The sequence below is a fragment of the Bombus impatiens genome, unplaced genomic scaffold, assembly GCF_000188095.3.
Source record: "Bombus impatiens unplaced genomic scaffold, BIMP_2.2 scf_0151, whole genome shotgun sequence".
NCBI lineage: Eukaryota > Metazoa > Arthropoda > Insecta > Hymenoptera > Apidae > Bombus > Bombus impatiens.
Window position 1 is genome coordinate 2,385,980 of NT_176570.1, and position 14,356 is coordinate 2,400,335.

General features: G+C 36.7%; 1 protein-coding gene, 1 long non-coding RNA gene and 1 pseudogene across 3 annotated transcripts in view; 1 reads left to right on the forward strand and 2 right to left on the reverse strand.

Moving 5' to 3' along the window:
• Positions 1–130: 130 nt before the first annotated feature.
• LOC117151337 lies at positions 131–2,800 on the reverse strand. Its single transcript, XR_004461181.1, has 2 exons — positions 1,622–2,800; positions 131–168 (listed from the first exon to the last, which is right to left on the reverse strand). It is a non-coding gene; the product is annotated as an uncharacterized LOC117151337 (long non-coding RNA).
• On the forward strand, positions 2,795–3,539 carry LOC112212340 (annotated as a pseudogene).
• Positions 3,540–6,672: 3,133 nt separating this feature from the next.
• Positions 6,673–14,356, reverse strand: part of LOC100747282 (PWWP domain-containing protein 2A-like) — a 41,498-nt gene continuing 33,814 nt past the window's right edge. For both annotated transcript variants that reach the window (XM_012382299.3, XM_003487329.4), the window contains one exon: positions 6,673–13,778. In XM_012382299.3, coding sequence (XP_012237722.1) covers positions 13,632–13,778 — 147 coding nt within the window. In that variant the 3' untranslated portion in view covers positions 6,673–13,631. The remainder of the gene's footprint in view (positions 13,779–14,356) is intronic.

The following is a 14,356-nucleotide window of genomic DNA, read 5'->3' on the forward strand; positions in this document are numbered from 1 at the left end:
CGCCGCCCCTGGACACGCGCACTTCTACACTCGAATCCTCCTTTCTTCCTACTCTACTCGTGCTTCTTGCTCGCAACCAGTGTCGCTGGAGACTTTGCACACTTGTCAGAGACGTAGAACGGAGTTTTTCACGTGGACGAGGAGGTTGGTTCTCGTTGGTTCTCCAGCCTGGAAAGGGATGCAAGAAGTTAGCTGGGTTTTCACATCTTCCATTTTGGATTTTCGACCGTTTGTTTATACAGGGTGTGGCTGAAAATGTTGCTCCTGCTAGACGAAATGGAAGCATCGGCGAGGAGGAGGTGGAAGAACTTTAGTAAAATTTGATGAAAGGAACTTTAGGTAGAGACGTCGTTTCTCGTGGAAGAACTGGCCGAAATTTGATGAAACGAACGTCGGGAGTAGAAGGTAATTTTTTATGTAGAGATAGGTCAAGGGTGTGGAATAAAATTTGTTCGTTCATTGTGGAGAAAATCCTCGTCGCATAATGGGGTATTTATGTTTTTATATTAATGCTTTCGATAAAATAAGCCGAGTAAGCGTGCAGAGATCCTTGGAGACTGCAATACTCGAAATCGATTGCGACACGAACGTACAATCCTGAGAGTTTAATGTAATTCGATGGAAATCATCGCGGCTCGACCACGACTTAATTTTTCATTAATTTTTCGCGATAAGATCGAGCAGTCGAATAAAAGTGCATGCACTTGAAACTTAAGCGGTCTCGGAATGATTCATTTTCTCTTTTCTCGAATTAGCGTCGCTAACAAATTCTGATCTACGGATAAACGTAATTGTTACTTTATAGAGTGTGAACGAGTCGCTTCAATGACTGATTCAATTATACGTTTGGCTACCGTAAATCGTTGTTGCGTCGAATAATCTCCACTAAGAAGGACTTTCAAATATTGTTTCATCATAAAGCGAACTAATTTAATATTTATTTCATGTATCAGTTTCTACAGAATAGTTCGGCGTCTGGCTAGCTTTGCGTGAATAGTATCAAACGTATGCGCATAAATTGAATAAATTACCTGAACGCACGGTTCAAATGATTCGAGTAGACGTGCTTGAAGATTTCCATATACGTTTCCAGAAACTTAAAGAATATTATTATATATCGATAGTATGTAACGTAACTATGTATTTTGAACGTTTCATCGGTCAATCGATCGTATTTCGACAAATTATTCAATTTTGTATGATTTACGAGTCTCGTTTAGACGAATAATTCGTGTGATAATCCCTTAAACTTATCGATAAGCTATCGGTAAGTAAAATCTTGGAAATACCCGTAAAAAATTATCGTAAAATATGTATTTTATAGATTACAGGTAAGGAATTCCCAGCATCGAAATGATAGAAAAATTATTCCTAAAGACTTATTCTGATACGATAAGAAATCGTCGATGGTATTAGTTCCCTTTTTGTAAAGACTCGTAAAACAAATTGTGCAATTAAACTACACGCAACTTCAATTCTACGATCGCATAAATATAGGTCAATAAATTTGTAAAAATATTACAAAATTTACTGGTAAATGATCATGAATAATGACCACTTTAGCCATCGCAATTTACAAATATTTGTGATAGAGCACCGATAAATGCTACCGAGAACTTACTTAGCAAATATCTTCAAGTACTCTCCAAATCGGTTTTCCCAATGAAATTTGATCTTCCGTTTCCACGTAGCGAACAACGAAATTTCTTCCACTGATTTTATTCACCCAGAGTAGGATAGTTCATCGTAGCGAAATCTTTCACGCCGAATCACAAAATAGGCACACGCGAATAATTTTTACAGAAATTAAAAATCTTTAATTTTCTTTCGTCTCCTCCGCACTGCTACATCGACGAGACATTAAACACACGGGGAGACGACGTTTCTCACCAAATGTCCCTATCTTTCACTTTCTATCGTTTCTTGAAATAAGTTTAACGTTAACCGTAACAACTTTAAATTAAATTGCGTCGGCGAGATCGTAGAAAGTAGCTGATGGGAGAAAACTTGTCGTCCGGTGTTCGACTAAATTTCCACATTTCGAGGACACGTTTTCCTTCGATCCAACTGCGATATAATTGTTACATCCTGCTGCCAGGCCATTCTCAATGCCACTGATTGTGAAAACGTGCTACGAACGTGCGTGTATCTCGAACGTGCAACGATAAGAAATCATCGCGAGACCATCGAATCGGAGCCCGCACGTAGCTATACGTCGACCATCGATTGCGTTCCTCCGGGCAGATTATATTCCACACGTGCTTCTCTCGATGATGTTTCGCGTCTGTGCCTGCCGCAAATAGCGTAACGCGCCGATATTGACAAACCGGCTCGTGTCCCTCATTTTCGGCAATGATCGATTGCTTATCTGCTCGTGAGGTTTCGTGAATAACACGTTCGATACTCTTCGTAACTGACTGACGTATTCATCGGGACGATAAAAGTCTTTTATTCTTCTGCATAAAAAAATTATCGCGCAGAAATAAGTTGAATAAATTTGTTTAACGCGCATACTGTCAATGAGGCCATCGATGACGAAACAAAAAAAATTTTCGATAATGTTACGCTCTTAATATTGTACCAACGGTATACGTTGTAATTAATTTTCAGAACGAAGGTGTAGTAGTAAAAAAAAAAAAAAACAATAGTAAAAATAACGAAAGATCGAATCGCGTTTGAAATAATGAGTTACGTAAGTTCAGAAATTGTCGTAAGAGATAAATTAAGTAATTGTATCGAATAAGGTTGTAAGAGCTCTACCGTTGATATCACAGTACAATCTTGTGTCCTCGTTGGAAAACCGGGAGTAATAACTGTCATAAATAAGAAGCAAGTCGGATTTCTTCTTCAGTGGCGGTGCAACGATAAGATGACAAAATAAATTAGTGCAATGATAAGTATGCAAAACGATGGTTAAAAATAATGGTAAAAATACCGAAATGTATATCCATTCGAACGACATATGTCATTGTAGAGGGTTGAAAGATCACTTTTCTTACGTCGAATCTGTTAATATCGAAATGTTCGAGAGCACTGAATCAGTTATTCGCTCTGTTCATTTTTAGAAGCGCAACGTTCTATTAAAATTCGATTAAACAACGACAAGCTAGTGGCATTTTCATCGTAAACAACGAACTTGTTATCGGTATAATGGTAAATGAAGGTAAGGTTAATGTTATTTTAATATAACGAAATAGTAAGATAACGATTATAAAATAGGATACAACGAGAAGGAAATGAAATACGTAAAACTATATGGATTCATTGGTATACCTACGCGTGAATATGCACAGGGTATCTCGCATATAACACACATTTAGTTAACATTCAAACATTGAAAAATAGAAAATAGTAACTAACTTATAAATATGATTTGTAAACGTCATCTTAAAGGGATAATATAATATCGTAGCCAACATTGAAACGAGTTCCACGACAGATGACACGTTCTTGTAACCTCACAGTGATAAATCAGTAAAAATATCAATGTCGTTTCGCTGCTCGACTCTTTATTAAAATTAATTCGTATCGATACTCGTCCCTGGCACCTTTTTGCTACTTGTCAACAAAGACAAGCCATTATCAGTAGCTCGGACTTCTTGCCTCGTTTATTAACGAGAAACGGAATTCGATCGTTAAGTATACGTGAATACATGGATGAAAACGACCAGAACTTTGAACATCGAACAAAGTAAATTAATACGCTGCAGTGTCATTATTTTCACGCTATTTTGATTTAAGCGAAGCGTCTTTACTCGAAGTCAGTTTAAGGTCATAATTTGACCCGCGTAAGTCGAAGCAAATGGAGTGGTTCGTGTAAATGTCAGACGTGTACTGGTAACGACCTTTAAAGGAATCACTTCTTCAAACCGTGTAAATTTGTTTTATTTTATTTTTAGTTTAACAGATAAGGAAGCACGTTGTTTTATTTTCTTCTCGATTATCAAAAACAGAATGACGCGTTCTCTGAATTTTCAAATCGATTCTTACCTTTAGAGTGATAGACGTTTGTAGACGTGCGCTATTTACGTCTTTAGATCGATAAAGCTGTAAATTGGCGAATAATCCGCTAATAGAAGTGGAAATTGACTCGAGTATTTATTGAGATTATGCGTGTTATCGCGGGTACAAATTTCTCTGTACACAACATGTACAGGGTAATGTTTGATTACGTAACACGATATGCAATCGTTTCTAGAAATGAAAAATAAGAAAAGGAAGAAAAGAACAGCGAGAAAACCGTAACGTAGATAATTAAGAATAATTATACTTCGTAGCGACGTTATTATAGCAATAACTCATAATAAGAAATAACTCGTAATAAGAAAAATCAATTTCTTCCATTCGTAATTTAATTTCTTCCTTTAATTATTAATTAATCGTTATTAAAAAATCACTCGTAAAATACGTACTTACAAAATCGACCATTCGTGTTTATTGTACCAACGATATTTCACGAGAACATCTTTTATGATCTACATATTAATTTGCCATTGCAAAAAGAACAAGAAGAAAAGATTGCGACTTCTATGAAACATTAGTTGAACTATCGTCATTTTAGAACACTCAAGGGAATGAGCCCATCTAAATAATGAAAGACTACTCTTTTTCGTTCCTTTCTTCTTTCTCCCTTCGCGTTTTTATGATTACAAGAAGAGTAAAGGAACTTTGATAGATATCCAACGAAATCATCAGATAAATTGAATGTCGTTTTACCTTACGTTTAAGAGGATGCTGACGGCTATGCGCAATGAGCACATACTTCTAACGCAGCCAGGCTGCGCTTTCAGAGATAATGCGATGATGAGAACTGATGATAGCGATTACGTCGGTCGCACGTGGAGGATACGATCGATTTCTATTCTGCAAAAGTGAAACATCGCTTTAGAAAAGATGTCTTCTATTTGAATAGCTCTATCTGCTCGAGATTTGTCGTTGCCTCTGGTCTCTTGGTCGATGCAAACTGTATCTATACCCGGTTCAAGTCAGTTAGAAATTTTCTACAAATATTTTATTAAGACTGTCTTAATTATCGTTTGTTTGAAAATTATGTAGAATGAGGATAAGCGGCAAGAAAGCTCGAACAACGATGTTAAGTAACATCGTTGCTTCCAGAGGAAAAAATATAAAAGTTTTTCTTTCGAGAAAAAATCCAACAAAATGTACAACTCGATAAAAGCAACCGTCCAATCCAAAAACGAAAAGTTTGTTAATCTTTCTTAAAGAAAAAGAGAAAAGACGTTTTTACGGAGGCGTAAGAACCGAGAACTAGTTCTGTTGTTAATTAAATTAGTATTATATTATACTAATGATAATCTCCAATGCTTTGTTTTCCCTGACAAGAGTTCGTTGTTGAAAAAACACCGGCGAGTAGAAGTAATTTCCATTTAAGACGTTCCGTCTTGCCCGTTACGATTTTCCTCTCCGTGTCATTCCTTTATTTCCTGTTGTGCAATCTGGTAAAATTCTAGAAAGACGAAACGAAGATTCTCGAGAGGCATACGTGCGCTCGATCTACCGTAAAACACTGTACAAACTGCGTCGGTTCTCGCGTTCCTCCGCCAGCATCGAACAAGGTGAACGCGATCGCGGACAACGGAATTAAAAACGTAGAAGAAGGAAGGCAAGAGGAAAGAGTAACTGGAAAAAAGAAACGCAGGGTAAAAAAACGAAGCAGAAAAGAAAAAGTAAGAAAAAGAAGAAAAAGAAAGAAGAAAGGGAGGTAGTAGGGAAAAAAAGAAGTAGAACAATGTCCTCTTTGTTCCATTGAACGCTCGCGTCGCCTCGTTCAATCCAACGAAGAAGACAAGCGCGCGCGCTCATCTGGGGAACGATCACGGTTCAAATGTTCGTTTTTCAGTAGTAAAAAAGATAATATATACAAGACTCTGAGTTGACGTTTGACTTCTTCTTTTTTTCTCTCGTTTCTCTTTTTTGCTCATTTGCTTCCTTGCAAGTGACACGTGTTTCTTTTTGCTTCAACTGCGACAGACTGGCCATCGATCTTTATCGTGCTGTCGAATGATACTGAAATCTGCGTGTGTGTGAGTAATTATGCAGATGTACGTGTTTCCACGTGTCTATGTTCCACGTTGCATTTTTTTTTTTCTAAATCGCCGCAAAGCAACAGCAACGAGAAATAGTCTCCGCTGTAATGATCATCAGTCATCTACTTCTCTCTCTCTCTCTCTCTTTCTCTCTCTCGCACTTCATTCGTTCATATTTCTTCTTTCATTCTTTCGTCCTAACAAACACACATGCACTCTCTCGTTACTGTTTTTCTTTTCAAGTTTTGTTTCCTTCTTCTTTCCTTTTTTGCTTTGTGTTTTACACTTAGCTTCTATCGAGTATGCGTCGAATATGATCGGTTGTTCGGCAGAATCGGAAGACGGTGGTTTTTCTGATTTTTATTTAAAAAAATACAGGTCCAGCACGCGGTATAACGATTCGTCTCGGTTCGGCCACTTCTTAACGTCGTGACCGGAAGTTCTAGATTCGGTAGCGGCGAATGCGTATCCGTGGGTCGACTTAGGCGAGCTTTCTGGCTTCTAGAGCTTTTAAAAGGGACATTTGCTTCTCTTTCTGCCGTTTCTTGGCTTTACAACGTGCAGGTTCGTTTCGATTTTACAATACGCAGAAAGGAATCGAATTTTTGGAATGGAATAAGTATTGTACGTTTGATACAGTGAAATTTTTATTAATCGTTCCATCTTCGTGTATCCGATTTATATATTAAGAATAGAATTCAGAATATCTCACCCAATTTTATTTACGACAGAACACTCAAGGAAAACGTAATCGTGCCGATTTAAAAATACAGTAAATAGAGGATTCTTTTCTTTTCATTTATTCTCATCTTTTTACTTATTGCACCAAAATCCCTACGACGCAAACGAGAATATGGCGTGAAAATTTGATTTTCGTGGATTATTACATGGTGTTGTTTCAACGAATATATCCACTATCTCGAAAAATGATCTCGAAAGAAACTTACAATTAGCCTTCCGCATGTTATACCTCTTTCCTCATATGCATACTACACACTTACTATCAAGATACAAGCTATGACAAAGAATTCCACTTAAATCTGACATTTTGAACACAATTGCCACCTGAAGCTCAACTTTGATCTTTCTTCTAAATATACATATATCGTATAGAGAAAATTCGACTCCTTTCCATTCTGTCTTAACAATTATACCATTAGTTTATCGACAAAAATAAATCGTATGATAAAAGATCTCGCTTCTACATCGCTACAGCAACGAAAGAGCATAAAAAGACTTTTAATCATTGTTAGAATATTTATTTATATTAACCGCGTTTTATTCAAAAAAACTATTTATAAATGGTTCCTCGTATTTTTCGTTATAAAAAGGAAAACAGGGTTGCCCTCTATCGAAACATTCATTCAGGCTCGTTTATTTGTACTTATACGGATCTATTTCCCTCGACTAATCGTGTAATATCGTTTAGAAACATACTTATTTCTTTTCTTTTTTTCTTTTTCGTCCTCTTTCGGGGACTCCCCGAAAATTCATCATTCGCCTCTGCACGCGCGCGCGCTTTTAAAACATACGCTTGCACGCATGCGCGTACGCGGTTCGTTCTCCACATAGTGGATTTTCGTCGAAAAATGAACACTTGTTTTTCTCAGGATAGGGCCGCACCTACGTCGAGCAGCGGAAAATCGCGAGGAAAACGTAGGACCGGGATCGATTCGCTGTGCGGTCAACTAGGCTATATGCAAATCAAGCTGCCGCTATTTAAAACAATAGCGACAATTAGTACACGTCCTTTACTCGACGTCCAACCCTTGGAGCTTTAGAAATTCTTGAAACTCTACGCCTTTCACATTCTTCCCAGAATCGAGGACGAAATTCTAAATAGAGATTCCTTTTCTTTCTTTTTTTTTCTTTTTTCTAGAATTATAAATCCTGTGAAAGATCTTTGAGAATATTTTAGTTTAGAAAATAGCTTCTTTGTGAGTTTTAGAATGTACATATACTAGATTTGTAGCGAATTGAAGGTGTTAGTAAGATAATTAGCTAGTTTACCTGATTTTTAGCTTATCTATCGCTAGATGTGTGTGTGTTTTAAACACAACCAAGGGGATGAAGCCTAATTAGAAAGTTACTTCTTTCGCTAATATTATGCGCATTCTTCGTGAATGCGATTCACGTAACAGAGAATAACAGCGTAGTGATAAAGAAACAAAGTGAAATTTAAGAAATATATAGACGCATGAGCCTCGCACAATTACAGAAGGCTCTGTGTATTAGCTTAAAAGAAAATTCACGAGACACCGTTTTCCCATTAGAAACGATTAACGATAAAAATAAATAGATAGAGACTTTATTTTTATGCTCCGAGGATTGAACGACGATAACATTATCTCCTATTGTCGATTATTTAAGTACCTAATCCAGAGCTAATCGCTTAGCTCAGAAATCGAGAGGGAAAGCATCGTCGAGAATCGAAAGACGATGCGTTTTCGCTTTGCACGCGTACTTATATACGCAGTTTATTTTCTGCTCAACGATAGGTTCAGCGTGGTACAGTGGCGTTTTCTTTAGGAACAGTTCGTGAAGGGTTGATTGCAAGAAAAAAAAAGGGGGGTGAGGAATAAAAAGAAGGGGAAAAAAGGGAGGAAAGAAGAAGTAAAGTAGAGGAATTCGCAAAATAGCGAACAGCGACTCTTTCGACGGGAGGCGACGAAAAGTATAGAATAAATCTACGGTGTGTGTACTCGTGTCTGCGTGTACGTGTGTATACGTGTGTATTACTGAATACAATGATATTACATAGATGACACGTGGCTCTCTTATACAATTATGCAAGCAATTAACAATCGAACTCTATGTAAGTGTGAACGTGTCCAGTGTATGTATAAGTATTGTATATACGTAAAGATTTTTTTAGGCAACGTACCACGACTCGCGCATACCTATATTCGTAATGATAATGCTCGATTAATTAATTACGAATCGAATAACGATGAATCGATGACGATTAATTAATAGCGGTAATTTATTTCGCCGCCAAACACTTCTCTACCCGATATGTGTTAGTCGAAATAATATTCTACAACGTTCGTACGGACACAAGCGACACATCGATACATCATCGTATTTACCATTCGTCGTTTTGCATTATAATACACGTAGAAATTAATTCGTCATTATTTATGTATAATATACATCTGAAAAATCACAGTTACTTAAAAACATCTTGGCTTCTCGCTTTGTTATCCCTTTCCTTGTCATTCATTCGCGCTTAAACACATTCACACATATTTCACATTCGCTTATTATTTATCTATTTAGCTTTTATCCGGCCGAACGTTCGTTACTCTTCGATCATTCTTCTTTCTCTTTCTCATCCGTGCACGCAAGTACCTCTTTAAACCTCGTTAACAAGCACGATCAACGTTTTAACGGCTAATTTTCACGAATGTATTATTCACGTACGTCTAATATTTCTGCCTTGCCTCAGTCCTTTGCTGTTTCTATCGATAGAAAAGATCTTTCGCGTAAATTAACCCTCCGTAATAACAGGTTATTTTTTTACGGTTCTTATTTACTTTATCTTCCTTTTTTTCCTGCCTTACAAAACGAAACATGTCAATGTTTTAATTTTTGTGTCGCTTAATGAATATACATAAAAGTTTCAAAAGAAATCGATAATTTCTCTTCTCGACGTTATTCGAATACAAATCTGTAATTAGCCGGATAGATCGAGGATAAATCCAGTTATAGAGGGTTAGAGGCAATGTCTTTTTCCTGGACGTTATTTGGTTTAAATATCCCTCACGTGTGTTATACATATATCGGTGATTGCGAAATTAGTCGATGCTCGTAATGAAAAATTATCGTATCTCTTTTTCTCTTCTATTATTTAGTTTCTTTTCTCAATTGGATTGTAACATATGAAATGTTTATTTATGGGAATATTGGGAGAGTAATCATTATTCGAGCATTAGATGCGAAACTATAGGGAAAATATTAGAGTGGAATTAACTCGTTACTTATATCTTTCTACTTGTATTAACTCGCCAAGGAACGATGTACCAGAAATGGAATAGTAAATAGTAAAATTCGATTCATCGATGCTTGGAGTTATAAATAAATATTATAAATAGCCAATAAAAAAATCAACAACGTGCGAAAAATAGATAATTTGAAGTTCAACTAAACAATGAAATATTTAACAACGCTTTTGGAAACAAAATCAAGAGATCCTACTTTAATTTCTCGTTCCTTCCCTCGTTTGAACGACTTTTCTTAAGGAAACTAACTTTCCTACTGACAAATATATACATTTCGAGAAAAATTCGTTACGTTAGTCTTTCATGAACACTTCATGGACAAGTCTTTCGTAAATAGAATACGAAACATTGTAATTATTCATAAATAATTCGTTTCACTCAAACGATGAACACTTTGTTTGACAAATGATTTAAGGGAACCAAGTAGCTAACAAATGTCTCATATGTTACAATCCAATCACTTTCAATTAATCAATTAATTTATACTTTTAAAAAGATATTGTTTACGCGCTACGACCGGACTCGAGAAAAAAATATAACGTAACAGCGTTGGATACTTTGCTACATAAAGAGATTTGTAATAAAAAATATTTGATACGCTACGTACGAAAATATAAAAATTTTAAACAATAATTTAAAAGAAGGGCTCTTAACTAGCGCCCTTTCACTTAAAAAATGACAATATAAAAATTTATATTATTATCTGTTATCGTTATACCGACTATCGCCAGGCCAATTCAACTCGAATCTCTGATTATATTTCGCTTTCTGCGGAAGAATTGGTCGGTGATAATCAAGAAATCAAACAACCATTAATCGTCTATTCGCGAACTACGATCGTATCAGAAAGCTTATCGACCAACAAAAATCTACCTCTACGTTCAATGTTATCCACTGAAACGAATTGTATGCCTTCTCTTTTTTAATTGCTATCTTCCTTGTACAGTACCTTTTTCTTCGTACAAATTTTTCCAAGCGCGCGATGTTGCTTCTACAAAGCGCCGGAAATTACGATCCATACTTTCACTGAATATTTCATCGAATTCATTTCGTGAATTTTTCCTCTAAAACGAGATAAAGCGCGATATTTATACAAATGTCTTCGTATCGACGACGAGAATCGAGGATTTATGAGAAAAAGTCAGAAGACGAACGCGAAGATACGGAGAAAGTTCGTTTCTCCTGAAACAATGTCTTTGAATAGTTATGGGACTTGCTATAAGTGAAAGGAGGGTATTTAGATTCAACGAAGAAGAAAATATCGTGGATTCATTAGGCAGTTCTCGAAAGGATCGAGCTTCAAGATCATTTTTATTCGAAGATCGAACGACGACCAAAAAGATAGGAAAGTTCGAACGAAAATAAAAAAAAAAAGAGGAGATGGAGATGAGAACGTCTGTCCAACGACGGTCTGGAGATTTGATGAAGATCTATCTTAAAGCAAAGAGCAAACATCCAGCTGACTCGCACGTGATTACTGATATCGAAATAAAGATTCGATATCGTGATATTGACGTGTTCGTCGCGTGACGATCCTCTCGTCTCCCTTATTTTATTCCCTGCTACTCAAATCACGCATATTCCCCAGGGAAATATTTTAGAACGAAGTCGATCGAATTTTCCCTTCATTCTCATTTGCACCTCTGTTCGTTCAGACATAGGAATATGATGAGGGCCAGCGCAAGGCAGGTTCAGCGCGTTCGCCGGAACCCGGCCCCAAAATTACCCAATTAAAAAACACCGATTTTGATTAATTTTTTACAGAATGACGATACCATTAACAAATGTAGGACATTTTTTTAATGGCGATGATTCAATTTAAAAGAGTGACAAAAGTCATCAAAGTTTAGTGTAACTCTATAAAATCCTCGTATCCTGGAAACTACATGAGATAAAAAAATCCAGGCGCTTTCAGAGAAATGTACTTTTTAGAGAAATTAAACTACAACAATAGTTTTTTTGCAAAAGTCGTACATGACTACAGATTTTGTACTTTCATTGAACTTTTGCCCCTTGAAAGCGAATTATAGATGCGAACAAATATTACTTGGACTTGATTAAAAAACTGCTTATAAAAAATATATAATATGTAACAGCATTTGTAAATAAATAATTCTTCGTTGTAAAATTTAAGTGTAGGATTTGAATGTATATTCAGGCTCCGCAAAACGTCACGCCGGCCCCAAATATAATGACTGGTAAAGAGAAAATATAGAACTTGAATATAGAACATGGATTTGTCCAGAAATTAATCACGAAAATTTACGGATACACGGTGAAACGTTTCTGAAAAAAAAACGGCTCGATGAATGTAAAATAACCGAATATTGTAATAATGAAACGTCGAGCTTGAGAGATAAGAAGGATGGAAGAAATTCGAGAGAAAGAAGAGAATATTTGTAGCAGACTGAGACACGCTTTTATCATTTTTTTATCGCCAAGTTAACATTGGATACCGTAAATATTGATATAAGTGAAGATTTGGATAATCGACCGTTTGTGAAGCATTGGACATTTGGAATTCACAACTGTCGACTCGTCAAGGATTATCGTCGACGAAAGAAGACTGAAACGAATATCAATCCTTGGCAGTGTTGGTATGAAGCGTAAACGAAACTTTCAAGGAAAGTTGATTTTAGATAATAAAGAATGCAAGGAATGCAGCGCTACAAAAAATTTCGGTTGTCCATTACTCTCTTAGCACGTAAAATATACACTGTTTTACAAGATTAAACGTTATAGCATTCTCGGTTAAAGCTTTTTAAACATTCAGCGATTCTACACGCCAAACAGTAATTAAAGTGTCATGAATGAATTTGCGACTTGTCGAAAATGTATTGTCCATATTCTCAAATATGTTAATTATAAAGAAGCGACGAATAGAGTCGTAAACGATTTCCGAAACGTCTACGGGTCGTATCGAAGATTCACTGCCCGCACTGGATATATACTACACACTTGTCCTTGACACAATGATCACAATAAAATTATTAATACAGATATATACGCGTATGTGTATATATATGTATGTATATATATGTATGTATATGCATATATATAAAGAATTCAAGTAAACGATCATCGCTAAATAATGATTTAGTAATCAATGAGATGTTTAATGTACAGTGACGACACCCGTGTGATTTTAACGTATATGTATGTTGTCTGTGTCTAACTATCAAAGAGAAGTCATAGACATATTTCTTTAGTGTAGTACGAAATTATTCCTCGAGAGCTGACGTGTCATCTCTAGAGATTATATCCTACCTAAATACTTTTTACACGCTAAATGTTCGCTCGAAAAAAGCTGAGGATAAAAAAAAACAGCCAGTGGTGGCAGTAAACTTCATTCAGCGTTGGTGTCGCCGTTAGTTTGACCATATTTAACATGGACGACGACAGCAAGCGCGACTCAACTGAATTAAAACATCGATCAAGAGCTATTCCATTAATGCTAAAGTCAATTATGTACAAAAATTTGCTTTATATATTACATGACGATTTCGATCCGCCGTTAGAATCAATCTCCGACGACGAATACCCGGCAGTTAAAGGAATGGTGTCGAGCGCCGTGCACCTTCCCTTAGGAGAGAACGTTGACCTCACGCGGTGAGCTACACACGTTTAAAACGCTACTCGTCGAGTTAGGCGTGATTTGACTTCGGGCTTCATTCTGTGCCTGTCGTATCGCTTCCTTATACGGACCTCGTTTCTTCTTGTTGTACCGCGTCTAAAACAGACATCGATCGATATTCACAATTATTATACTGCTACTTTACTACTCTGCAGCAACTAGAAGTTAGAATCAACAATGAATCTAAATTGCCATCTTTCTAAGTGAAATAAATTTATTCTTTTTTAAATTATATATATGTCGGGGTTACATTAAAATTAGGATTAGAGGCGTGAAACGATTATCATAGAACCGGACAAGTAACCGTGGTAGTTAGATACTCGAGAAACTAATGACAATGATCCTAGGTTCAATAACGAATCCGCGGTCGACGGGATGATAGATGAACGTGCTCACAGAATCTAGGTCGGACGCGTAATATTCACTGGTCGTAAGGGGTTACTCTTTTCGTCGATGAGATCGCGAGAGAGAATGCCTTTCCCGTCCCGATGATGCCACAGAGGAAAACTATAATGGGGTGTGTCTAAGGACACGAGATCATTGGATTCGTCGAGAAAAGCCTTCGTTCAGAAAGTAAGGGAAATTGGCGTTGCTGCTAATTGGTCAATCTCCATATCGGTGGTTAGAAAAAGATGCTAGCCGCCCTCGAGGGAAAGTTGCTAGTGGGAGACGCC